General features: G+C 42.4%; 3 protein-coding genes and 2 long non-coding RNA genes across 7 annotated transcripts; 2 read left to right on the top strand and 3 right to left on the bottom strand.

Annotated features, from left to right (window-relative positions):
* The first annotated feature begins 271 nt into the window (after nt 1-271).
* On the top strand, nt 272-3,594 carry LOC4338935 (uncharacterized). Its single transcript, XM_015785352.3, has 11 exons — nt 272-514; nt 651-745; nt 858-915; nt 1,055-1,249; nt 1,598-1,677; nt 1,779-1,861; nt 1,992-2,043; nt 2,169-2,237; nt 2,758-2,844; nt 2,926-2,990; nt 3,069-3,594. Exons 1-11 carry the CDS (start codon nt 385-387, stop codon nt 3,217-3,219), a joined length of 1,065 nt encoding a protein of 354 aa, XP_015640838.1. The 5' UTR covers nt 272-384; the 3' UTR covers nt 3,220-3,594.
* LOC136356583 (uncharacterized) lies at nt 3,164-7,642 on the bottom strand. Its single transcript, XR_010741553.1, has 3 exons — nt 7,394-7,642; nt 7,190-7,300; nt 3,164-3,468 (listed from the first exon to the last, which is right to left on the bottom strand). It is a non-coding gene; the product is annotated as an uncharacterized lncRNA (long non-coding RNA).
* On the top strand, nt 7,588-10,458 carry LOC107275954 (uncharacterized). Of its 3 annotated transcripts, XM_066310754.1 has the most exons (12): nt 7,588-7,778; nt 7,863-7,978; nt 8,063-8,157; nt 8,253-8,310; nt 8,440-8,634; nt 8,834-8,913; nt 8,999-9,081; nt 9,244-9,298; nt 9,393-9,461; nt 9,626-9,712; nt 9,791-9,855; nt 9,949-10,458. In XM_066310754.1, exons 2-10 carry the CDS (start codon nt 7,867-7,869, stop codon nt 9,689-9,691), a joined length of 813 nt encoding a protein of 270 aa, XP_066166851.1. In that variant the 5' UTR covers nt 7,588-7,778; nt 7,863-7,866; the 3' UTR covers nt 9,692-9,712; nt 9,791-9,855; nt 9,949-10,458. The 3 variants fall into 3 exon arrangements, with proteins under 3 accessions (XP_066166851.1, XP_066166850.1, XP_066166852.1); XM_066310753.1 differs by having other exon boundaries at nt 7,728-7,978; XM_066310755.1 differs by having other exon boundaries at nt 7,728-7,978; nt 9,397-9,461.
* LOC107281153 (uncharacterized) lies at nt 7,999-11,080 on the bottom strand. The gene is made up of 3 exons (XR_001546315.3): nt 10,942-11,080; nt 10,491-10,564; nt 7,999-8,133 (listed from the first exon to the last, which is right to left on the bottom strand). It is a non-coding gene; the product is annotated as an uncharacterized lncRNA (long non-coding RNA).
* A 14,668-nt stretch (nt 11,081-25,748) lies between these two features.
* On the bottom strand, nt 25,749-26,785 carry LOC136356679 (uncharacterized). The gene is made up of 2 exons (XM_066310923.1): nt 25,849-26,785; nt 25,749-25,768 (listed from the first exon to the last, which is right to left on the bottom strand). Exons 1-2 carry the CDS (start codon nt 26,783-26,785, stop codon nt 25,749-25,751), a joined length of 957 nt encoding a protein of 318 aa, XP_066167020.1.
* Nucleotides 26,786-27,242: the final 457 nt, after the last annotated feature.

The following is a 27,242-nucleotide window of genomic DNA, read 5'->3' on the forward strand; positions in this document are numbered from 1 at the left end:
ATATTTTTTTCAGAAATATATTTGAGACGGGGAGATACTTTTTAAGCCAATTGAGGTACAAGATACTTATTCTATTGCAAATGACGAGCTGCTTAGCTAATTACAAGATTTCAAGATCCAGATCAACAATGAGAGAGAGAGAGACAGCGAGAGAGACTCTCTCTTTCTCTCTCTGTGTGTGCATAGATGAGAGAGAAATGCACATGATGCTCTCGAGCTCAACTAACCTTTGTTTGTTTAGTTAATGGCACGAGCCCCACCTAACAGTCCTGCACTCACCTTCCATTCTTCTCCTGCTAAGCTCCAGAGAAAGCTTCTCCTCCTCTTTCGCAAACCGTATAAAATCTCGCCTCTGAAATCGAGCCCGATCCGAGGCTTCCGCGGATGGTGCTCACGATCATGGAGGCCAAGGGGAAGGATGCATGGGGGCTACTGCTCGTGCTCCTCCTTGGCCAGCTCGTCGCCTTCTCCATGGCCGTCTCCAGCTTCACCTCCTCCCTCATTGCCACACTTGGTACTCACTCAAATCACTCACTCATCTTGGTTAATTTTCCATTCAACGCTGATATCCGCGCACGCACGAAAATGGACAGTTTCTGGTAAAGCGGTTTGGTGATTTGATTATCATTCTCATGGATATACTTGTGCAGGGGTTGATGCGCCGCTCACGCAGTCTTTCTTCGCGTACTTGTTGTTGACCTTGGTTTATGTGCCAATCCTCTTGAAACGACGGCAAAAGCTGCAGGTAAGCATAGGTTCACAAATCACAAGAATCACAGACAAAGGGAAACTGTTGTGAGTCTCGCGACTCGTATCTTGCAGTTGCAGCCACTGAGATTGGGGATATTGTCTTGCAGATACCTTGGTATTGGTACCTAGCCTTGGCCTTCATTGATGTCCAAGGAAATTATCTTGGTGAGTACAGTTTGCTCTGTATAAATCCATAGTACCAAAACTGTTCAGTTAGATAGTAAAACGTGATTTTGCTAGTGCTAGCTCCTGGTGAATGGTGATGAATAACTCAACATGTTGTCATCCTGCAACTCTGATGCAGTCGTCAAGGCGTACCAGTACTCGTACATCACCAGCGTAACACTGTTGGATTGCTGGACTGTTGTTTGGGTCGTCATACTCACCTGGTATGCATTGGGCACAAGATATTCTTTCTGGCAAATTGTTGGGGCAGGGACCTGTGTGGCAGGGCTTGCTCTTGTGCTCCTTTCAGATTCAAAATCAGCAGATGCACAAGGTAATTGGAAAATAGCTGCTTAAAAGCTCAGTACAGTTGATAATATTAGGATGTCATTTCCAACATATTAAAAGGGTATAAAATTAGAATTTCAGCAATGTAATAAATAATTTAAGATGAAGTTTCTGAGAATAGGTAGAGCCGAGACTTGTGCTTCATCTTTTGAACAAAAAGTAATGACAGTAACTTAGTGAACCTCACATGCTAAAATCTGCTTCTGAATTTCTCTAGAATACCTATAAGGTACTAGGCTATCTTTTCTTTAGCAACAGTAGGATGAATACTGCTGATATTTCATAAAAAATCTTGTGTGAATATGAATAACTTCTGCAAACTAATTTTCTGCAGATCCGAGTAAAATACCACTTCTAGGAGATGCCCTTGTCATTGCCGGGACAATATTTTTTGCATTTAGCAATGTTGGTGAGGTTAGCAATACATTATTCCTGTACTCCTATATATCCTGCTGATGCCAGCGATATTTTCTCATAATTTCTAACAAGCATTTCATCTTCCTTCAAATGTGTAGGAATACTGTGTCAAGAAAAAAGATCGAGTTGAATTTGTTGCCATGTTTGCACTCTTTGGGTTGCTTGTCAGTATAATTCAGATGTATCCTTTCAACAAAGCACAATTCACTACTCTACTTGTTACAGATAATCGTTGCACTACCATGATCATCATTTTATATTTTCTCTTGTCCTTACAAATAATCGCGTTACCTTTAACTAACAAAAATTAGATTAATATTTGAAAAGAAGAACTTAGTTGCAATTGCCTGGTCTCCAACAATGGTAGGTAAACTACAGTTGCAATTAAGTTAGATAGACACTCTTTTACATGCAATACATTTGAACTGGTTGGACTCACTCTTGCTTTGTCTTTTTTTATTCTTATTTTTTATTTTTGCAATTTTCAGTTATGTCTGTTCGCAGGATTTGCAGTGGCACTATTTATGTTCTACAGCATCACTCCTTTTGTCCTTAAGGTTAAGTTTCTTTATCATATTAGGCAGGAAATGGTCGCAAGTAGGGATGAGTTAGGAAGGAAATTCGTAGGGGATCACAGAAAAAAAAGAGTATGGTCTAATCAAGTAATTCCTCCATTTCATGTTATACATCGATTTGGGTTTATTCCAAGTCAAACTTCTTTTAGTCTGATCATATTTATAAAAAAAATATTGCAACATTTCTAATATAAAATAGATATACTATAAAAATATATTCAAATGAGGATTTAATGGAACTAATTTGGTGTTGTAGATAGTGCTAAGTTTTTTTTATAAATTTGGTTAAACTTGAAAGTTTAATTTAGGACAAACTTAAAAGTCTTATAATTCAAACTGTAGCAGTAGTTGTCATTTACTTGAATAACCTGATCATATGAAGAAGAGATAATATTACCTAGCTAGGATGCAGAAATCAATATCAGTCAGAAGGCCCTTTCATTATGATTTTACAGTAAATATGACTTCAGCTCTTAATCTCTCACGATCATTATGCCTGCAGATGAGTGGATCAACATTGTTCAACCTTTCACTCCTAACATCCGACATGTGGGCAGTCGCCATTCGAGTTTTATTCTATCACCAACAGGTGAAAAATTCTGCCACATACCTGGACGAGATTATAGTGTGTTACACTGTATGCTAACATGTTTCAGGCATGAACCCACAGATAAACTGGCTGTACTATATAGCGTTCGCAGTTGTGGCCATTGGATTGATCATCTATTCGCTGAAGTAAGTTTGCTCAAATATTTCTAGATCATCCATTCATGTCGTAGAAACCTAACAAATTTAATTGTGGAATCTATGAAGTGACCATTCTTCGGACAGTGGAACAAGAACAACTGCAAATACAGAAGCAGCAGCCCAATACCAGCAACTTCCAGGAGAGAATAATTCAACAGGAATTGGTTCGAACGACAGCCAAGAAAGGAAACAAGAGGAGGAAGTTCATATCTGTTAGTGGGGGTCAATGTACAAAGTCACCTCCCGGTGTTGAATTTGGGCATAATTACATATGGTTACAAAGGGCAAAAAAAAAAAAGAATATGCTAGGGGGAAAGCACCGGAGTTTTGTTTGCCCTCTATAACTACAACCAGTTGATGATCCATTGTCATCTGCCTGCCACCAAGGTCCAGCTCTCTTAAGTGTTTTGTGAGAGATCTTTTAGAATCCTTGTATATATATGTTTTCCTTTGTTTTTTGAAACCCCTGCTTTATCAATAGGGTGTATTAGGCAATTTATTTTCCCTATATATCCTTCAAAAACAAATGTAAGCAACAACAAATTGAACATATTGGAGGCATGGATACATATACAAGTTATTTTAAATGAAAGTATAACTTTCCATCTCTGCACTAACCAAGTATGCACACTATCATATTTGTGGATACCATAATTTGAACTACAGTGGGTAGAGTTATGTTATGGCACCACCATACAGATAATGCTTCCCCACATATATAATTGTTGGTGTTGTAAAGAAATAATTGGAAGATATAAAAGTAGTTGCCAAAATTATCTGAGTTTTCTAGCAATTGGTGTAATTTGCTTCGTCAATTCATATAATAGAGGCTAAGGGCAATCTATCTAATGCGCTGTTCGGTTAACCCCTCCCTCTATGGGATTGAGGGGGATTTGGAGAAGATTTCTTCCTCACCTATTGAAATTGAAATTAATCCCTCTCAATCCCCAAGAATCCCTCCCTCTTGGGGATTAATCGAATGAGCCCTAATAGAGTCATACACTTGTACTCGTACAAATGGATGGCTCGGTCCTAACATCTGCAACATGGAGCTAGCAGTACGTACCATGCTTTAAAGCACACAATATTTTTTTTCGTAGTGTGATCAATGTGAAAGCACCATTAGTGCAATGGTAGAGTCATGGGTTCTACCCATATCCATAAATATAGTGTATACTTGTGTGCATTTATAAAAAAGAAGAAAAATGAAAAAATTTCCGTTGTATCAGTAGACTAACAACGTGACACGAAAAATGGGTGCTACTGCGGAAAAGCCAAATGACAGCAAGATGTCCCTACCCCGCAAGTCTTCCCTATGCCACTGGAGACACCACTATCACTCCTACATCCTAACCATTCTAGATCTCATGCCTCAACCCCGGGAGGAAGGTAGGAGGGGGGAGGGAGGAAGGAGGGGTAACTTTTCGACAATGATGACAACGACTATCTTCTTCTAGCAACGGCTAGTTCCTACTCTTTGCCTATGTCAGAGATATCTTAACTCTGGTAGAGGACCTAAATATTAGAATTTGGGGTTAAGGTTGGGATGGGGGATGGTGTTGGGTAGGGCGAAGAAGGGTGGTGTCTCTAGGCTTAGAGGGATGGTCATGGGCGAAGAGGGTGGTGTCTCTATTAGGGCCCTTGTGGTGGAACGATGAACAAGGGCACGTGTGATGCAGCACGGGGCGCGGAAAGTGGGGAAGATGGTAGGGAGGGGGAATCTACCTAGCTTGGAGAGGAGGAGGGTGAAGACTGAAGAAGCAGGGAGGAGGCCAATCAAATAGGCTTGTCGATGACAGCGAGGCCAAGGGAGGCAGCGACGCTGGATCGTCGTTTCGCTTGAGTTATGGGAAGGAGGAGGGAGGAAAGAGGATAAGATCACTATTCTTGCACAAATCTTGATATGATCTCAGCCATTTAAAATAGTTAAAATTTGTGGGTATTTTCAAGTGACTTAAAATTAAAGGTAGACACTTTGGCATACACGTGCCGTATTGTCAGCATATCAAGTTTTTTGGCAAAATTTGTTACAGGACACTCAAAGTTTGTGGCATTTGCCGTGAGACATCCAAAAAACGTGTATCTTCTTGTGGATACTATAAAAATGTGGTAATTAGCTACTGGACACTCGAGACATTATTTTATTATACTTGAGAAAAGAGTGGAGAGAGAAATTTAAAATTGACAAGATTGCCCCTGTTTGCTCAATCTCCACTCGATCCCCATCTAAAACCAGTGGAGAGAGAAATTACTAGCTCGTACGGCTCTGGCGAGGTGCTGCGAGAGACGAGGTCATCCTCTCCGTCGTCGCCAGAGACGACCACGCCGTGGCACCTGGAGAAGCTTGGATTCTCACCGTCCATCGTGGAGCGATTCCTATGGCTGTTGCTAGCCGGATATTCTTTGACCCAGCGCTCGACACGTTGTCTCGCCTCTTCGAGCTCGTGTTCAAGCGCCTCGCCCTCGGGGACAATGAGCTACCGAGGCCGGCATCGGCGCCATCACGTCGCAGCTCGCGGACCAACTGCCAGCGGACTCCGTCCGCCTCAACTCCTGCACCGCGGCCATAGGCCAGTCCAGCGTGACGCTCGACACAGGTGATGTTAGTGTGCGCCACCCGGCCCACCAACTGTGGGCCACCCAGGTCACATTGGGCCTGCTCCACCATAGACCCAACCGGAGCCACAAATTTAGGTCCTGAGCCTACACAACCCAAAAGACTAGTCTGATGGGTGAGGACCGCCCCCACCTTTTAAGCCGTGCTCCCCCATCATCAATTACCGATGTGGGACTAAACCCAACAATCTCCCCCGTCACATATCGGGCCCAACAATCTTCCCCGTCACATTAACCCATGTGACCCCGAAGACTTGTTTCCTGGGCTTCGACCATGTGACCCATGGAAAATGTTCCGGGTTTCAAACCTTGGGCTCTGATACCACTTGTTATAAAACCGGCCCCGAAATCATATCGGAAACCAAACGCGGAAGAAACGCCATAGGAGATCCAAACACGATGACGACACCGGGACACGATATTTGATAACGGAGTTCATCCATAGCCTACATCTCCGGGGCACTGATTACGGGCGCTCCTCCCCGATCCAGCATATACAGCGTATCAGAGTTACGACGACTCACGGCCGGTCGTCGTAACTCCAAGTCCTAAACTTTTCTTCTACTTATATTGTTGGAACACTTGTTTTAAAATTGCTATTACATATTTTTCTTAAAATATTTAATTTATCCTACAGATAATATGCAACAATAATGCCCCTTTGAATCATAGGAATGAAAAAACGGAGGAATAGGAAAAACATAGGATTCTGATAGAAATACAGGTGTAAAACAGAGGATTGCAAAACACAGGAAAATCATAGGAATGACCGTTTGATTGAGCCGCAGGAAAAACATAGGAATTTGAAGAGAGATAAAGACTCAAAGGATTCTAGAACCTCATGTTAAGTTTCCTCCAAAATTTACATGGGAAGAGGCATTCCATAGGAATTTCATAGGATTCCATATGATTCATTCCTTTAATTCAAAGGGCTATATAGAAAAAACTTCTATAGGAATCAAATCCTTTAAAATTTCTATGAATTTCCTTTTAATCAATGGGGTCTAAAACTGAATCCATCTTGGATCCACACGGCTAAAACTCTTCCTATCTGCCGTCCACATCATTGCCATCATCCATGCCTGTAGGCTGGTTGCTGGCACACGTGTCAGCAAGATAACCATGCTTTGCTGGCTATCACGCATGTCACGAAGCAACAAATACGGTGGCCTCAACAGCCTTGCCGATCCAGCTAGCAACCTCGAATGCCTTGATAGACATTTGACGTTAGCATGGCCTTGGTGAGAACAACGTGATACTGCATTGATAGACACTGACGCTACAAGGCTCAAGAAGAGTCAAGAGTCCTTGTTTGCCAAAACATAGGAATTGACGCATAACAAAAATAAAGGCACACGCAAGCCGACTGGATTTTTTGCATTTTTAAAACTTATTTTGATCCCTAAACAAACTTATTTTAGGAATGAACACTTTTCTCGGCACCGAGAAAAAGAACCAATTACTAGAATGAGTCTTTTCATATATTAGTTTATAAAATAAGTTTTTAAAAGGACTAAAATGTAAAAAAAATATCCAGGCAAAGGAACCATAAAAAAGGCAAAACCACATACCTGGGGGCACCATTCAGCAAAATCAATGTGAATCTTATTCCGCTATCGTGCATGAAACCCATAGCCATTACGACGTACGTCAAGCAAGAGCATGGTGCATCAGAAAGACATCTGCAAAGTGTTGTTTCAGAGGGAAAAGGTGCTGCGTTTTGTCAGAATGTGAGCTTTCATCTGTTCGGTAGCTTAGGATCGTTTGAGATTAACCTGGGTACTCCTCCTCCTGTGGCTGATCCAACATCGAAAAAGGTCCTTAGTTTGTGGAAGCATGGCCCTAGGATCCCTCTAGCCTGTAGAGCGGTTACCAGTTGGACGGCTGCCGACCTGCTGAGCACAGAAAACCTTGGAGTATACCACATCAAAGCATTTGTAATATACCAACCACTCGAAACTCCATTCTCCCCCCTGTTCACAGCACGCTTCTCCTGCCAGTGCAGCATCGCCTGCTCTTCTCTTCTCCTAAAACCAAAGGATTTTCAATTTTTCATTAAGACGTAGCTCAGAGGGCTGAGAAGATCAGAAGAAGTAGAAAGGCTATAATACCAGAGGGTGTTCTTCACCATTTCCTTCCTCCTCTGAAAGCACGTGAAAGGTGTTCTTCAAAGAAGCATGGTCAAAGGTATATCATGCTTTTCTGAACCAACTATAACCTTGGATTTCCTTGAACCGTACTCAGACTCATGAAGAACAAGAGCGCGCCGTGGAGCATGATGTTCCTAGTGTTCCTCGGGCAGCTAGTCTCCTTCTCCATGGCAGTATGCAGCTTTATCACGTCTCAGATTTCTAGCCTCGGTACTGAATAATCTATCCTTCTCACCGGTTTATAATCCATCACAAAGTCATTTTATAAAGCTAAAGCTTGACCCTCATTTGCAGGAGCTGATGCACCATTTACGCAATCATTCCTTTCGTACCTTCTGTTGGCCCTGGTTTATGGACCAGTTCTCCTGCATCGACAACGCAAGTTTCTAGTAAGCATGGTTGCACACAAGAATGAATTTTCAATTGTTAACATGATTCATAGATGATAAATCATAACTCGCTGATCTGTTTATCTGCCCTGCAGATGCCATGGTATTGGTACCTCGCCCTGGCCTTCATTGATGTCCAGGGAAATTGTCTAGGTAAGTACATTATGCATGATAAAGTTTGAACTTTTGTCACCAAATGGCAGATATGTACAAAAGAAGTGTTTAATTTCTGTAAATGCTTCACTTATCTGAATAATCATCATTTAAAAACTTGTGATTCAGCGATCAAGGCATATCACTACTCATATATCACCAGCGTAAACTTGTTGAACTGTTGGACCATCACATGGGTCATGATCCTCACCAGGTTTGCACTAGGCACAAGATATTCTTTGTGGCAATTTGTAGGAGCAGGGACTTGCATGACTGGACTTGCCCTGGTACTCCTCTCGGATTCAAATTATTCAGATGTGCAGGGTAAGTAGGTACTTCTAGCTTCTCAGAATGTGAACTACATGTGGTTTTCTGTAATGTGATCATAAAAGAAATGGCAAGAAAACAATATAGGATGTGACGAGGCAAAAAAAATTATGATCCTTATGAGCAAGGAATGTTGTGTCCGATTTCCAGAGCAAAGTTTACTACAATAAAGGTTGAGTAACAAAAATTCCTGCAGATGAAAGTAAAAGACCACTTCTGGGGGATGCCCTTATCATTGTGGCGACATTTTGTTTTGCATTTAGCAATGTTGGGGAGGTTAGTGGTGTCAATATATAAATGTCACCAATATGTGTGCCAATTTCTCATGATTTAAAATAAAATCTTCTACCTTAATGTGCAGGAATACTGTGTCAAGAACAAAGACAGGATTGAATTCGTTGCGATGCTTGGAATATTTGGGATGCTTGTCACTGGAATTCAGCTGTATCCTTACCAAAATATCATTTCTTAAAATTGGCATGAATAGGTGCAGGAGCAGGACTATTTTTTGTTTTTTTTTTCATTAGTTTAATTGTCATGACAATTTTGCTGGATCAACAATCTCATGAAGCAAAGTTCATGTTCCCCTACATAAATAAACCTTAGATCTCTTTTTGAGAGGAAGAATATAGAGACAATTAATTGGTGGTCACCAACAATGGTAAGAAACTAATAACCTACCGTACAATTATTTATGAATCATGCATTTGATTGATTTGATCGGCATGAAAACGCAACCCTTCTCTTTGTTCCAGATAGGTCTCTTCATTGGATTTGCAGTAGCATCTTTAGTGTTCAGCTCCATTGCTCCTTTCGTTCTTAAGGTTAAGTTTCTACAAGTTGTTCAGACTTCAGACATTTTTTTAGTGATGAAAATGACATCTTGGGACATATCACATCCCCATTTACTAGTTCAAAAAGGCTTCCATGGTCATCTAACAGTGTCTCAGTTAGCCATTCTGAATTTCTGATAGCACAACTCTTGCAGATGAGTGGAGCAACTATGTTTAACCTCTCACTTTTAACAACTGATGTTTGGGCGGTCGCCATTTGAGTTTTCCTCTATCATCAGCAGGTGAAAATTTTCCAGTTCTGAATATGTGCGGGGTAAATTAGATGTATAATGCATCAACATTGTTATGTGCAACCGCAGGTTAATTGGCTCTACTATCTAGCTTTTGCAGTGGTAGCCATTGGATTGATCATCTACTCCATAAAGTAAGTTGGATTCAACTCTTCCTCAAAGTTTTTATGGATATGGCATTCAAACTAATCAAACCAAATGCATCTTATTGCGTGTGATCTATGAAGCGAGAGTTCAGATGATGAGACAGCTGCAAGTACAATGGAAACTGAAACTCAGTATGACTATGAACAACTTTTATGTGAATAAACTGGTGGTGCTGTTTAGGACTGGCAAACAATCAGGAAGATCACAACTGTTAATGGGTTAATAAAGAAAAGTAAGCTCCAGGCAATGGAAAATGTTATTTTGGAAAATTCAGATGTGATGACAGAGCATGTATATTAAATACTGTAACCATGGATCGGTGAAATAGGGCCTACCCCTGGAACCAGACAAGTTCATGTGAGAAATTTTCAGTTGTTTTCTAGCCATTGCTGCTTCTTAAATTTTGCAAATTTGTATTTTTAAAATTGGACAGTAGCATATGCATTATATTGAAGTGTGAGGAAATAGGATAGGAGGTGCACCAGGCCAAAGTTTAGGCCAACTCCAATTTCCCAAATAATGATTGTAAATGGTCCATATATGTATACATGTGCACATTTAAGCATATTATTGAAACAAACATGGTGATACATATTTGAACATAGGACAATAGGAATCATACCGTAATCAATAATAGCTTTATGATGTTCACCTCTAATTTTCCCTGCTTGCCCCTGTCAACCCTCCAAAGTAAACCTGAAGCAAAAGATACCAAAAAATAATAAAAAGGAAGAAGTCTACAGCGGAAGAAACAATGTTTCTACTGCAAACAAGAGCATCAAAATATATGTACAAAGAGTTTTGTCAAAGAATTTTAATACAGCTGAATATGTGATTATCAATGTACTCTATCCTTTTATTTATATATACGAGTACATTCAACTTAAAGGACTGAGTATGCCAATTATTTCCAAGAGGATATTAACTATAAATGTCTCACATGCATTCTACTATTCTAGACAACTTAAAGCTATAGTTTGGAGGCAACAGCAGCTATAGAAAAGCACAATTGAAGCCTCCTACAGGAGAAACTGCCATTGCAATGGTTGAGTCAGATAGAAAATGTGGATTACCTGGATCTGACTAGTTACAGTGAAGTTGAGCTTCTGGAGGTGATTTCTCATGAGTTGTTTACCTCAAACAAAATGTTGCAGAGACTACTGTATGGCATTTTTTAAACCTGTCCTTGTTGAATATAGTCCATCAGTTTACAATGCCCTATATTGTTATTGAGGCCATCAAATTGCCGATACATTAAAAATTAGGACAGTTTTGTTCTTTACACAGGCATTGCTGAGCCACTCCAGTATTAAAACACAAGTAAAACTGCTTGTTGTGGATTATGAATGCATAACAGAGCCAGTGAAAAGAACTTTTATATCTATGTGGTCCAATGTAGCTGCAGATTCCTGTAATCCAGCATGCCGAAACTTGAGAAGGTAATGAGAGCAAGCTTATTACTGTTTCTGCACAAAGCAATTATACCACTTGTGGCAACCTGACTTTCACTGGCAATGCTAACAAACCAATGCTCTAGTATTAACACTGATCTCTGTGTGATACCATGATGCAATTTGTGTGAGCAACGCACTTGTCAGCATGTCCGCGTGACGACATTCTTCTTAAGCATCCCTTCAAACACCTCCCTCCCCTCACAGACGCTGCAGCACTTCATGTACAAGCGACGTACCGACACTGACCTCACCTCGATCATGCCCACATTCGACGCACAGGCAATGCAGCTGCTACCCAAGAACTCTGTCCGGCACCGAACCCACAAACCTTGAGAACACAGGACACCGTGGCGCCGTCAACGGGCACGCCGCCGCGTCGCGCGGCAGAGAACTGATCCACAGTACCTCCGAGAGACCATCCCGCGCGGCGCATATAGTCGAAGAGCACGCGGATGGCGCCCACCTCGTCATCCCGGCGAGGAATTTTCTCGAACGGGTGGCGGGCGCGGGAGGATGACGGAGACGAGCGCCATCCTCCTCAAGCCGTGCAGGTGACGCGAGCGTAGCTAGCAGCTTCGGGACCTGCTCTGGTGCGAGGTTCACTGCCTTCTTGCCGCGGAGTAGACGACCTGACAGCGCCGCCGCCGTTCTTGGTGTCATGCTACGGAGAGCGTGGGTGTGTGGGCGTGGGGTGGGGAGATGTCAGCGGAGATTGGATTGGATTGGATTGGATTGGATTGGATTTCCACACTGCGTGTGCAGGAAAAATGCCGTGCACCAGGACGGCGCTGCGAGGTCATGGCACATGCGGCGGCCGGCCGGCGGCGGACGGGCGGAGGATCGCGGGGGAGGCGTGAGCCCATCGAACACAACGAACGAGTGACTGACGAGTTACGGAGTATATGTCTACTTTGTCTAGAGTAACGTGCCCTACCAGTCCTAAAATTGTTCGTTGTATCATCCAGATTTTCAGACTCTCAAAATATATTTTCAAATCTCTTAACTTGTTAAAGTGTTCCATTTCAGTTTCAAATTACTATCATGTTTCCTTCGGAATCCTATATTGTGCTCATTTGACATACCATGCGGTCATTGACTTATTGTCTCGAGCATATTTAGATTGATGATATTTTCAACGATATTATTTTTGGACAAAGTTATAAAAAAAAGTGACTATATTTAGTTTGCTATCAAAATTTAGTAAATACATAGAAAATCTTGCAAAAATTTTAGTAACATTGTCAAAATTTTATAAGGTTTATTTTAGCTATAATCTCAACAACCCCTTAATCTCCCATATTTCTTATATTCTTCCTTCCGTTGGTGTAGAAAAAAAGAGGGAAAAAAGAAGGAAACATGGAGAGAAAGCAAAAGAAAATTTGTGACCATAACATTTCTGTGACATATCACTTTAGTGTCAATGTGGCACGTCACATAAACACCAAGTAGGATCCTAAATGGGTCGTCATAATTTAGGACCGAAATGATACTATTTAATAAATTCGAGAACCTAAAATATACATTTTAAGATTTCAAGAATCTGGATGAGACCAAACAAGTTTAGGAAGTGACCGAGCGACAATACACTTTACTCTACTTTACATCTTCAATACTTGCAGTTTGTAAGCTCACCTGACACCTAGTTTACACCTTCGAAGGAGCTTGCGTATAACCCTCTCTACGCCTGCCTCAGTCTTCTCTTCAGGGAGATCGATATTCGACCCAACTGTCTCAGGCCTAGTACGCATTTGAGGAGGGAATAAGTTCACCTACTGTTCCTCAACTTTATACCGAGTTTGTTTGGCATCCCTAATCATTAATACTAGAAATCTTCACCCCTAAACTATATAAAATCATGCAATTTAGCTCCCATAGCAGTATAGATGTCCAGTTTCGCTGATGTGGCATCCTAGTCAGCAAACAAGTTTTTTAAAAAAAGTATGTAGGATCCACATATAAGTGAGAGAAAATGACATGGGTCCCACATCTATTCTTTTTCTTTCTTTCTTTCTTTCATCTCTTTCTCTTCTCTCCTTGCTTCTTTTCTCAACCTGCGGTTGCCACGGTGGAGGAGGCCCCCGCTGTTGCCGTGGAGTAGGAGGAAACCACGGCAGCCGGCTGTGCCGGTGGGAGAGGGGAAAGAGGAGGCCGGCGAGCCGGTTGGCACCGAGTCGCAGCCGCACGCGGGTAGGAACTCGGCGCCGCACCCCACCGACAACGACACGTCCGACGGCTCCCAAAACACGGCAGCATGGGTGGTCGCGGGGCGCGCTTCTCCGCAAGCTAGAACGGCGGCCATTGGCCATCTCTCCTCCCTCTCCCGCCGACGCGGCCGGCCGTCTCTTCCCTTCTCCCGCCGGCTACGTCTACCGCCTCCCCCTCCCTTTCCCGCGCCGGCCACCCCTTCTCCCACTGGCATCGGGCTGCCTTCCCTCTCTCCCAGGCTGGGGAAGGAAAGAGAAGAAGGATGATGGGGCTGGAATGTGGGCCCCATGTATTTTTTTTATTATTTTTTTTCTGACTAGGATGTCACGTCAGCGAAACCACACATATATATTGCCATAGGACCTGGTTTATGGTTAAGGGACCTCAAAAAATCTCGCTGTAAAGTTGAGGGACCTCTAGTGAGCTTATTCCTTCGAGGAGTTAGGCCAGACTGGGCCCATCTAGGACAGCATTTAAGAATGGATTTAGCCCATTACGAATTTGATATGGGCTGGTCTCAGGCTAGCCATGCACGCGAGAATTGAAGGTTACCCGCCCCCAACTACAAGCTTGATTTTTATTGTGCCCTTTTCTGCTCTGATATTTTTTTCAGGTTAAAAGTATCCTTTTTTAAAAAAAAAGAAGGCTAAAAGAATCAAGCACTATTGTGTCGTGTCCACTGAATTGAGTGGTGATTCTATGCGCAAAATAAACTGCAGCAGGTCAGGCTTGAGGTTGAAATTAATGCTAGACACATCTAAGGCATTCCCTTCACACACACACACACACAAACTAAGACCGTCTTTAGATTTAAACATTTTTTTCTTCAAACTTCTAACTTTTTCGTCACATCAAATGTTTGGACATATGCACGAAGCATTAAATGTGGACGGAAAAAAAACCAATTGCACAGTTTACATGTAAATCGCGAGACGAATTTTTTGAGCCTAATTACGCCATGATTTGACAATGTGGTGCTACAGTAAATATTTGGTAATAACGGATTAATTAGGCTTAATAGATTCGTTTCTCAATTTATAGGCGGAATCTGTAATTTGTTTTGTTATTAATTTACTTTTAATACTTCGAATGTTTATCCATATACTTAAAAAAGATTTAGCACACGAACTAAACACAGCTTAAGGCATCGAAGCTTTAAGTCAAACCGGCGTTGTCCAATTTCACTCCACTTTAGATGATTATTACGTATTTTGACATTTCCTCAATAACGAAAAGAAATTAATTTATCACCAACAACTAGCTGCCTACTCTCTCCGTCCTATAAAAAATCAACCTAGTACTACGAATCTGGACATATCTTTGTCCAGATTCATTATATTATAATGTGTCACATTCAATTTTAGATTTATTTTTTTGAGACGGAGAAAGTAGCTGGGAAGAGAACTTCACCATCCATCCATCGTACGTGTGGAATGGTGACAACTCAACCCCCCCGTCCGGGCGTCCCCATGTTGTTCTCCAAAATTTTCCAAAGTTTCAAATGATGCCGTACAAATTATACGTACTCGTACGTTTACCACGTAAGTATAGAGCATACTCCATATATATGCAGGTGAAGTTATATATATATAGTACTATTACACAAAATAAGAACAAATAGGGCTCGAGGCCGTAGATATCACAAGATGCTCCAGCTTTGTCGCTGGCAGTACTCTCTCTCTCTCTCTCTCTCTCTCTCTGTGTCTCTGGTGCCGTCTGCTTTTCAAACAGTGTGCCCTCGTGACAAATGGACGCAATAATGGTGTACGGTGTCCCGGAACTCCGCGACGCACGCACAGGGGAGACACGACACACCGGCCGGCCCGAAAACAATTGATGTCTCAGCTATAAATCGAACGAAACCCGCGCCCAGAATGTCTCCACATCGACGGGCTCTCCCCTGCACGTCACATGCACAGGCCGGCGGTACGTACGAGGGTACGAGGCCGTCCCTATCGTCGTCCGATTCGCGTGGATCTTCGCAGCCAACGAGCGATGGCCTTATGCCCTTATCAGAATAAATCAACTTAATATCTAGTACTGTATACTAATATACTATTATCTCTAGCCTAAAATATAAATATTAAAAAAGTATGTTAAAATGATAGGAGAAAAGTTCTTATTGGTTCATAAGAGAAAAAATAGGTAAAAAAATTAAATGAACAATGGTTGTGATTGGTTAAGAGTGTTGGTTGATTTTTCGGATGAGCCCACAACCCGAACCAAATAAGAAGATATTTCCTCCATCTCAAAATATTGCTACCTATGATTTGACCCATCCTAGGACAACAAATCTGTACATGTTGTTTTGTGATTGGTTAAAACAACTCTTGATTCCTAAATTCGAGATAAGCTATCGGACCCCAACAGTGCTATAAAAGAAAACCAATTGCAGGAGGAGAAGACGCTCAACTCTTGCGCTATCTAATCTAAAACCCTTATTCGCGACCGATTGTCTTAAGTGGTAGAAGGGGTTCGTTCGGCTGTCTTAGGACAGTGCTGGTGGAAACCCGATGGCTGGCGTGATCTAGCGAGGAAGAGAGAAGAGAAATAGAAAGAAGAAGAAGAAGAAGAAGAAAGGCAAGAAGACTCAATGGCTTCAAATCCGACATATCAGAGAATTTATTTTGTAATTTAAGAGTGATTAGTTTATAGGCTAAAGTTAATATCTTAACTCCAACAAAGAGGAGATGTTGATGTAGAAACATCTTTATTTTGAAAACTAGGTGATTCCCCGCGTTTTGCTACGGGATTACTAAGCAATGCTGCCTATATTTTTTCAACATATTGATAAGTTTATGTTAAATACCATAAAAATGATAGATGGATTTGTTAAAATATTATGCAAATGATGTAAGGGTGATGATTTAATATGCTTGTATGTTGATTTGTAGAATTAAATATATTATAGATGATGTTGTATGCTTGCATGCAATTATTGCTAGTGGGTGATGATGTGACATGGTTGTATGTTGAGCTTTAGACTTAGTGGGTTATAACTTTATATAATGTATAGATAAGGTAGTCCGTCGGATATAGTACATACTAACATTTACGAATTTAGAAAAAATTAAATTGATAATAATAAAATGAGTCACATTCTATATTAATTTGGTTTATTTGGGATAGATAGGGTAGGTGGTGGAGTACGAGTGGTACGTAGCTTTTGCTCCAGCCGAGGCCTCCCCTGTTGCGAGGTCAACCGCGCGTCGAATCCTCGGCCCAGCGGCTCACAGTGCGCCGCCGTACCGTCACCCCTCACCAAATGGCGCAAATGGACCAGCGGCGGCCCACCGCGCCCCGGACCCAACAGCGAGGCGTCACCTTCTGCCCGCTGCCGCGACCCCGCGCGCCAGGAAATCCAAGCGAGATGCCGCACATGGCCGAGCACAGAACACGTGTAGCTGTACATGTGTTTAACCTAGTACTACTCCCGTTTTTCTTTTTTTTTTTTTGATAATTTGGTCCTTTTAAAAAATTTATTTTGAAACTAATCCTCGTCAAAAACTTCAACCAAAAATAGGCCGTGGGTTCAGCGCCAATTCCGTTGACGCTGAACCCTTGCCCACGTGGATCAACAGTTGATCGGATTGCCGACGTAGCGTAGGGTCAGCGCCAATGCATTTGGCGCTGACCTCCGTATAGCTCTTAAGTATGTGAAGTATATTTTTGATATCAAGTAGTGATGTGTAGCGCAGTGGTGAAGCCCATCCCTTGGCTAGTTGGTGACCTGGGTTCGAATCTTGAGCTTTGCACCTTTTTTTTCGCATTTATATGGGCAACAGAGAAATACCAAAAAAAGAGTGCAGACATGGGGGATCAAACTTGGGACATGGTGAAAACCATACAAGTAGTTCAACCACTGCACTATCAATAAATCATGACAAAAAATAGCACACTATCTACTTATTACTTATTACATACATGGGGTCAGCGCCAAACACTTTGGCGCTGACCCATGCCACGTCCACAATTAACTCTGCTAGCGTGGTAAATTTTAGCGCCGTATTATTTGGCGCTGAGACGTTGGACCTTAGCGCCAACGGGATTGGCGCTGAGTCCACGGCCTATTTTTGGTTGAAGTTTTTGACGAGAGTTAGTTTCGAAATAAGTTTTCTTAGATGACCAAATTGTCAAAAAAAACGGGTACTACTCCCACCTTATCGGCTTCATCTCCTCCTCCTCCTCCTCGGAAAGCTAGCTACTCCGATCCAACTCGTGCAATTTTGCACGGTTTGTCTGGTACCAGTAGCTAGTTTTTTTTTTTTTTTTTGCGGGAATGGTACCAGTAGCTAGCTTTAGCTAGGCCGGCCGGAGTCACTGTTGGGTTGCACAGGCCGATGCGTCCAGTCTTGGCGGAATCACCTACGCACTCGCTGATGTTGTTGCTGCTGCTGCTTTCACCGCTTCACATGTCAAGTTGAAGCTACCCGGTCCGGCTCCTGTCGGAGAGGGCCACACACACGACATAATAATGATGATGACGAGGATTGCGTTTTCATCTGTTCGCTTCGCCTCGAGTCCTGGACCGATCGAGCGCACCCGCCCGTGCGTCGTGCGTCCTCGCTGCGGTTCGTGTCAGACGCCAGTACGGTTCGCCCGCAAAAAGACGCTCTACTTTACCTTTTCAGTTCTTCCAGAATAAGGTGATACCTTACCCCTCCGTCTTATAAAAAATTCAATCCTGCCAATAAATCTGGACACATATGTATCAGATTCATAATTAGGATTAGCTTTTTCTTTTCTTTACAGAGTACAGTAGGTGGATGCTCCTACGTACACATCATGCGAAAAGCTGATGAAAAGTTTTGTGTTTGAAAAGAGTCATCCGCGTATATTGGTATAGACCATGCACGTGTCCGTATCGCAGCGTCTGTACGTAATGGTTGGTCGCTGCTTGTAGGACGGACGATTGCTGTATCTGAATGCGACGCGGACTGTGGAGCTGCGTTGGATTACAGCGTGCGATCGATCGCTGCCACTGTCTTAGGGAGGGACGGGGAAAATATCGTGGGCAGCAGCCGAGCCGCCCATGGTTTCTCTCGGAACAGATCGGTGAATCACTGCATTTCGACCCTTCGTCCCGGGTGGTTTGCAACTTGGAAGACTAGTTGTGGCCTGACGGGTTGTTGATGATGTTCAGTGGACAGAGTTTTTCTTGTTCAGGTACTGCTTTTACTGCAGCCAGGGGCAGATCTAGGAGTGTTTTGTGGTGTCACAGGACAGCGATAAGTTTCTGTAAACTCCATTATAAATTGATACTACCTCCATCCCAGAATATAAGTATTTTTAGATGTGGATACGGTTATTAAAAAATTAGATAGAAGTGAATAATGGATGGTTGTGATTGTTTGAGCAGTGGAGATAGGTATGAAAAGTGAATAGTGGAGGATTGTAATTGGTTGAAAAGAGAATATTGATAGAAAAATTGTTATATTTTGAGATAAATTTTGAAAGCTAAAAGTTATTATATTTTATGACAATGGAGTATTTTCTATCTGCAAGTTATGGCCTTGTGGATCGTCGATGATGTTCAGTGGACAGAGTTTCTTGTTCAGGTACTGCAGTCTAGCGAGATATTTTGATCTGTATAATAAAAAACGTGATGATGATGGTATAGTTTCAAATACCAATCTAGCGAGAGCAACGCTAATAGTCATGTCAATTGCTGGTTATATATATTGCTATATCATTTATAGGCAATTGAATAGTCTACCTATATAATACATTTACTCTATTAAAACCTGACCCTACTTTGTTCTCTCACATAGCTTTTTGGAGCTAGTGTTGTAGATGGCTGTTAATTTGTAGCCCACTTTTTCTTCTCTATCTCCTCCAACTTAGTAATTATTATACACGCTCCTGTAACCCACTTATTTAGTATCTTATTATACACGCTCCAATACTACATGTATGGAATGAACACATATATTTTTAATTTATTTATTAGTCAAACAATTTAAATATTGACTTTGCGAAAAAAAATATTCCTTACAAGTTTTGAAGTTCCAGTCTAGCTTTTAGCCCCTTTCTTCTCTTTTGATGTCGTAAAGTCACTGTTATGTACGCCTGCACCCTTCATGGTCGTTTTTCCAACTTGTTTTTTTATACTCTACTTTATCTATAAGATAAATGCAAGAAATATCATGGATTGCACGTTTACCATTAAGGAATGTAAGTTATAAAAGATATCATCATATAAACGAGTTTGTCTAAGAAATATCATCACCGTCAATTTCTAGCTAGCAACCATCTACTCCCTCCATCCCAAAATATTTGACGCCGTTGACTTTTTTAAACATGTTTGACCATTCGTCTTATTCAAAAAATTTAAGTAATTATTAATTCTTTTCCTATCATTTGATTCATTGTTAAATATACTTATACATATAGTATTACATATTTCACAAAAGTTTTTGAATAAAACGAACGGTCAAACATGTTTTAAAAAGTCAACGGCGTCAAACATTTAGGGAAGGAGGGAGTATTAAATATTAAGAAAAACACATTGTTCTTCTTGGTCAACATGTTCAAAATCCCCAACACACAACTAGCGAGAACAGATACATTCAATTAGGTAAGACATACATGTATACAAATCTAATGATAATTGGGCTATATAACAAGCTGGGCCTAACCGATGCATGCTTTTGATTAGCTTGTAAGATAGCCCGTGCGAATGCGCGGGCATGCATCGTAGTTTGGGTTTGAGAAACTGATAAAGATGGAATATTAACCAGAGAATATCTACCACACTTTAAAAGTACGATTTATCCACAATTTTTTTCATTAGCATTGCTTATAAAATTTTAACCTATATTAGTTACTTTTATACTATATCATATTTAAATAATTTCTATAAGTAATTGTTTATAATCTTCTTCATCTAAATAAAAAGTAGACTTATTTGTTTAGAAAACATGCCTACCAAATTAACTATAAAGTAAAAGCAAAGTGTTTTTCATTTTTTAATTGGATTACTAATATTAGGTTGCCCATTGTTTTCTGACAGATGTATTAGGTAGGACATGAGGCTACACTAAATACATGGGTTTCTTGAGCCTAATATAATTGCATAGTTTAAGAGACAATCCATATGTGAATATTTCATTTAGAGTGTGTGCAAGGCTCCACATAGCCTATTATGAATATGATTGGATGGCTAAATATAACTGTGTAATAATTATTTTTGGAATGCGATGTATCATGAATATATGGTTATATAAGATATGTAGGAGGGGACCGGTAAGATATAATATGATCTAGTAGTAAAAAAAAAATAGCCAACATGGTCTTGAATGTTGATTTAATTTAAAAACTGTAGCTGCTCAAGTGTATCATAAAGAGTAAATTTCACTTTGCACCATCTAAAGTGACCAAAGTGTCACATTGGACTAGGACTAAGTCTATGTTTTCACTTCGCAACACCTATCTTTATCATCTATTGCATAGGTGGTACAAAGTGAAAATATAGGCTTAGCCCTAGTCCAATGTGCTACTTGATCACTTTGATCACTTTAGGTGGATCAGGTGGATCAAAGTGAAATTTACTCTATCATAAATTAAACTTGTAGATCGTCTAAAAATAATTGTTTATTTACAGCACCAAGATTACTCCTATTGTAAATCCCTAGTGCGTACACGTTCACACTCAGATCGGTGTCCATGAAAAATAAATTTAATAGTTTATGATAACAAATTATGGTGTACATGTATATCGTGTAATTAGAAATAAAATCATGGACTGGACAATCGAGTGCGTGGAGGCCATACACAATTATCCTGCCTAATGTCAATGATAAATCAAGCAATCAAATAAATAAAATAAATAAGTGCTGCAGCTACCTTATGTAATTGGTCCATGTACGTATGTATGGGTCCATCATAGAAGGGTGACGGTGGATTTAGTTTTGATCCGATGGTCAACAATATTGGATCCACCATTTTAAATAAAAACTGATGGTTAGCTGTTTTTCTTTTTTCTCATAATTTTCTTTAAATTATTAGAGCTCCACGTGGCAGTTTAGGATCGTTTATAGGAGTCCACGTGGCGGCTTGAGAACGTTTGTAAGAAGTTTAATGAACTTTTAGTATATAATAGATAATAGTATTTTGTCACGCCCAGAAATTCACGAACCAGAATTTATAAGCTGAATGTGTATTAAACCCCTGTCCAGGACCAGCCAGGGTACACAAACGATAATTGTTGACATACAGATCCACGTCTTACAAAAATATAAAAGATTACAAATGCAGCGGAAAAGATAAAAGCGAGCTAAACCGGGAAGCTTGACTTCAGCAGCAAGGCGACTCCATTCCACAGGCAATCCTTGACGGCAGCGACGGAACCAACCTATCTGAGACGGCTCCAACTGAGAAGAACTTCAACTCTAGTGTGAGGGAAAAGAGCAAATCCCCCGCCGTTTGCGGGCGCGCGAGCTAGCGGGAGGTGTGGGGAAGGTGAGCGGCGACGTGGGCGTGCGGCACGGGCGGAGTGGGCGCGGGAAGCGGGGAAACCGGCGGCGGTAGGCGGCGGTTTCGACGGCGGGAGGTGGAAGAAGGGGCTGACAGGTGGGCCCCACCTGTCGGTGACCCGGAGGGGTTAGGGAGGAGGGAGGAGTCGGCTTGGGCCGGCCCAGCCGAGGGAAGGCCGGCGCGGGAGGCGAATGGACTGGGCCGACGGCCCAAGAAGAGAGAAAAAGGAGGAAAAAGAAAAAGAAAAAGAAGAAAGGATTTTTCCAGGGATTTAATATTGCCCTTTGCTCATTTTAATTGGTTAAAATTATTTCCAAGGCTCTGAAAATTCCACTAAAAATCCTGTTAGCATATTTTGACATGTAGAATCCAAGAAAAAATTCCACATGTCGATTCCGATTATTATTTGCATTTATTAATTAGGGATTCATCTCTAGGTTAAAAAGAACAATTTCTTCGGACGATTTATTTTACAAATTTTAAAGCTGGAAAGGGGAACTTCAGGGCGTGACAAACCTACCCCCGTTAAACGGAATCTCGACCCCGAGATTCGGAAGAGCTGGCGAAGAGGTGCGGATGAGCGGCCTTCAATTCATCTTCTCTTTCCCAGGTGGCCTCTTCTTCTGAGTGGTGGCTCCACTGAACTTTGCAAAACCTGATCACCTTGTTTCTGGTCCTTTTCTCACTGGTCTCAAGAATACAAATCGGCTTCTCCACATAAGTCAGATCTTCCTGGATGTCAATGTGCTCTGAGCTAGCTTGTTCCTCAGGTACCCTCAAACACTTCTTCAATTGAGATACATGAAACACATCGTGGATACCAACCATATTAGATGGGAGCTCAAGCTGGTAAGCAACTTCACCTCTGCGTTCCAAGATCCTGTATAGTCCCACAAAGCGTGGTGCCAACTTGCCTTTGGTTTGGAAGCGGTGTACTCCCCGAAGCGGAGTGACACGAAAGTACACATAATCCCCTGCTTCGAAAGTAAGCTCTCTTCGGCGGTTGTCAGCATAACTCTTCTGTCGAGATTGCGCAATTCTTAGCCTTTCTCTGACGGTTCTGACTTTCCCCTCTGCTTCAGTTAATACTTCCGTCTCAAACAATTGGCGTTCTCCAGTTTGATCCCAGAAGAGCGGAGTGCGGCATTTCCGTCCGTACAACGCTTCAAACGGTGCCATTTGCAAACTGGCTTGATAACTGTTGTTGTAAGAGAATTCCGCATAAGGCAGACTTTTATCCCATGCTCCACCAAAATCGAGTGCACACGCTCGCAGCATATCTTCCAAGATCTGATTGACCCTTTCGGTCTGACCATCAGTTTGCGGATGATAAGCCGTGCTGAAATTCAAACGAGTCCCCAATTCTTCTTGCAGTTTCTGCCAAAATTTTGAAGTGAACTGACTCCCTCGATCAGATACTATCTTCTTAGGTACCCCATGCAGACACATGATCCTTGCTAAGTACAGCTCTGCCAACCTTTTCCCCGTATAGGTAGTGTGCACCGGAATGAAATGAGTAACTTTCGTGAGGCAATCCACGACTACCCAAATTGAATCATGCCCTGACGATGTCCTGGGCAAACCAGTGATGAAATCCATTCCGATTTCTTCCCATTTCCATTCCGGGATCTGAAGGGGTTGTAGCAGTCCTGCGGGCCTCTGATGTTCTGCTTTGACTCGCTGACAAACATCGCAGAGTGCGACGAAACCGGCTATCTCTCTTCTCATGCTGGCCCACCAGAATTTCTCTTTGAGGTCCTGGTACATTTTAGTACTGCCGGGATGAATTGAATACTGAGTTTGATGAGCTTCTGTGAGTATGAGATCCTTCAGTTCTTTGTCGTCAGGCACACACAATCTTTCTCCCAACCAGATTGTGCCATGCTCATCCTCATGGAAATCTCGGGCTTTTCCGACCCTCATATTCTTTTTTTAGCTCAGCTATTTAAGGATCATTTACCTGAGCTGCTCTGACTTGATCCACGAGCGTAGGCCGTGCCTCTAGGGCAGCTACGTACCCGTGTTCCACGATGCCCAAATTTAGGTGCTCAAGATCTTGCTGCAATTTGCCACACATGCCTTCAGTGCATAAGGCATTGCAATAGCTTTTTCTACTCAAAGCATCTGCTACCACATTTGCTTTGCCTGGATGATAATGTATCCCCATGTCATAATCTTTAATTAACTCCAGCCATCTTCGCTGTCGGAGATTCAAGTCAGGCTGAGTGAAGATGTACTTCAGACTCTTGTGATCAGTGTATACTTCACAGCGGTTGCCAATAAGATAGTGCCGCCAGATTTTCAGAGCATGAACCACTGCTGCCAACTCAAGGTCATGAGTGGGATAATTGGTCTCGTGTGGACGCAACTATCGCGAAGCGTATGCGACCACTCTGCCTTCTTGCATCAACACACATCCCAACCCTTGGCGAGATGCATCACAGTAGACTTGGAAGTCTTTTGTCTGATCTGGCAGAATTAGAACTGGTGCAGAGACTAACCTCTTCTTGAGTTCTTCGAAACTTTGGTTGCACTCAGCTGACCACTTGAATTTTTCATCTTTCTTTAGCAACTGTGTCATGGGCCTGGCAATCTTGGAGAAATTTTCGATGAACCGACGGTAATAGCCCGCAAGTCCAAGAAAACTCCGGATCTGAGAAACTGTCTTTGGTGGGGTCCACTTTGTAACTGACTCCACATTTGATGGATCCACTGCCACGCCTTGAGCAGAAATGATGTGACCCAGAAATTTGACCTCCGATAACCAGAAGTCACACTTGCTAAACTTGGCATATAGCTGGTGCTCCTTCAATTTCTCGAGTACCAGACGGAGATGCTCCTCATGTTCATCTTCTGATTTTGAATAAATAAGTATGTCGTCAATGAATACCACGACAAACTTGTCAAGAAACTCCATAAACACTTTGTTCATCAAGTTCATGAAGAAAGCCGGTGCATTGGTGAGTCCAAATGACATAACCGTGCACTCAAACAACCCATACCGAGTGGTGAAGGCTGTCTTGGGAATATCCTCTTCCCGAATTCTCAACTGATGATAGCCTGATCGCAGGTCTATCTTGGAAAATACCTTAGCTCCTTTTAGCTGATCAAACAGGTCATCAATTCTGGGCAACGGATATTTGTTCTTGATTGTGACCTCATTAAGGGCGCGATAATCAACGCATATCCTCTTGGTCTTGTCTTTCTTCTCCACAAAGATAACCGGAGCACCCCAAGGTGAAGTACTCGGTCGGATGTACCCTTTCTGCAGCTGTTCGTCAACCTGCTTCTTGACCTCTGCTAGCTCATTAGCTGCCATTCTGTACGGCCTCTTGTAAATTGGAGCAGTCTCGGGTGCCAAATCAATCCGGAACTCGATTTCTCTCTTCGGTGGCATTGTAGTGAGGTCTTCTGGGAACACCTCAAGATACTCTTGTACTATAGGAATATCCTCCAACTTCCTGGGACTTTTCTCCACTATTTCTGTCTGACCCTCAATAGCAGCCTGATTCAGACTCGCTACGGACTTCTGCGACGCTAGGGAACGGAAGGTGATCTTCTCCCCTTTGTCGTTGGTTAGGGTGATGGTGCGGCTTGCGCAGTCAATCACTCCCTTGTTTCTGGTCAACTAATCCATTCCGAGAATGACATCTAGGTCTTTAGATTCGAGAAGGATGAGGTTGGATAGAAACGGTGATCTTTTGATCTCTATAGTCACCGAGGGGCAGTAGTGTGCTGTCCTCATGTCATTTCCAGGGGTATGAACCTGCATCGGTATTTTAAGTTCCACTACCGATAATCCATGTGTCCCAGCAAATTTTTTGGAAATGAAAGAATGCGAGGCACCCGAATCAAAGAGAACTGTTGCTGGATATGAGTTCACTGGAAACGTGCCCAACACGACCTTTGGTGCTGCCTGTGCTTCCTCTGCAGACACATGATTGGCGCGGGCCTGGATGAACCTGGGTCCAGTGCGATTCAGCTTCGGACACTTGCCAGCAAAGTGGCCGTGCTTGCCACAGTTGAAGCAGGGTCCTGGCTTTCCTACAGCCCCCTTCTTGGGCTGTTCTGACTGAGCTGACATAGCTGGCGGATCTAACTGAGCTGGTGCCATTAGTGGGGGTGGAGTCAAGTTGTGGTTGTGCTGCTTACTGTTGTTGTGACTGCCACCGTTGTAGTCGTTGTTGAAGTTACTCGGGTGATAGGGACGGTGCTGACAGACGATCAGGGTGGAAGGCCCACCTAGCTGTCCCGTCATGAAGCGAGGCTTCTGATTGTTCCCCTGAGGAAAGCTGATCTGAGCTGCCTTTCTTTTTCGGTCCATTTTGTTGCGTTGCTCTTCCTGGCGGATTGCCTTGTCCACAAGCTTCTCAAAGTCCTCATAGACTCCGGAGATTAGCTGGTTGGTCAATTCATCATCGAGCCCAAACAAAAACTTCTCCTGCTTCTCAGCATTGGTGCGCACGTCCTCAGGAGCGTAGCGCGCGAGGCGGTTGAACTCGTGCAGGTACTCTGTAACCGTTATGGTTCCTTGTTGCAATGCACGGAACTCTCTCTTCTGTTGTGCCATAATCCCTTCAGGAATCTGTACCTTCCTAAAGTTTTGACAAAACTCTGCCCAAGTAACCTCCGTTGCATCTGGACGGGTCACCATGTAGTTATCCCACCAGGCAGAAACGGGACCTTGCAACTGGTGTGTAGCAAAAGCAACTTTCTCTTGGTCGTTGCATTGCAGTAGGTTCAGCTTCTTCTCAATAGCACGGAGCCAGTCGTTGGCCTCCATTGGGTTGGTGGTGCTTGAGAAAGTGGGTAGCTGGATACGAAGAAAGTCTAACAGTTTGGACACGTGTGATGGTGGAGGACCAAACTGCTGGTTCTGTTGCGCCTGCTGCAACATCTGATGGTAATGTTGCTGCATCTGTTGCATCATCATTGTCATCATCTGAGTGACTGTTGGGTTCTCGGGCGGCGGAGATGAACTGCTGCCAGGTGCACCACTGGTATGAGCTTCATCTGTCTGCTCTTCGCTGCCACTGGCGTCGTTGGAGTCACGGGGATCATTCCTTGTCTTTACCATCTGGACGAGGATAGGTAGAAATAAGAGAAAGGAAGAAAACAGATGGCTCGGAAACTAATCTTTCTTATAAATTTAAGTGCAATTATCTTAATCTTGATTAAAACACTGAAAAAGAGGCACGCAATTCCTAATTAAGGCTGTCATACCACTCACACATGATATC

This window comes from Oryza sativa, chromosome 5, assembly GCF_034140825.1.
Source record: "Oryza sativa Japonica Group chromosome 5, ASM3414082v1".
Lineage (NCBI taxonomy): Eukaryota > Viridiplantae > Streptophyta > Magnoliopsida > Poales > Poaceae > Oryza > Oryza sativa.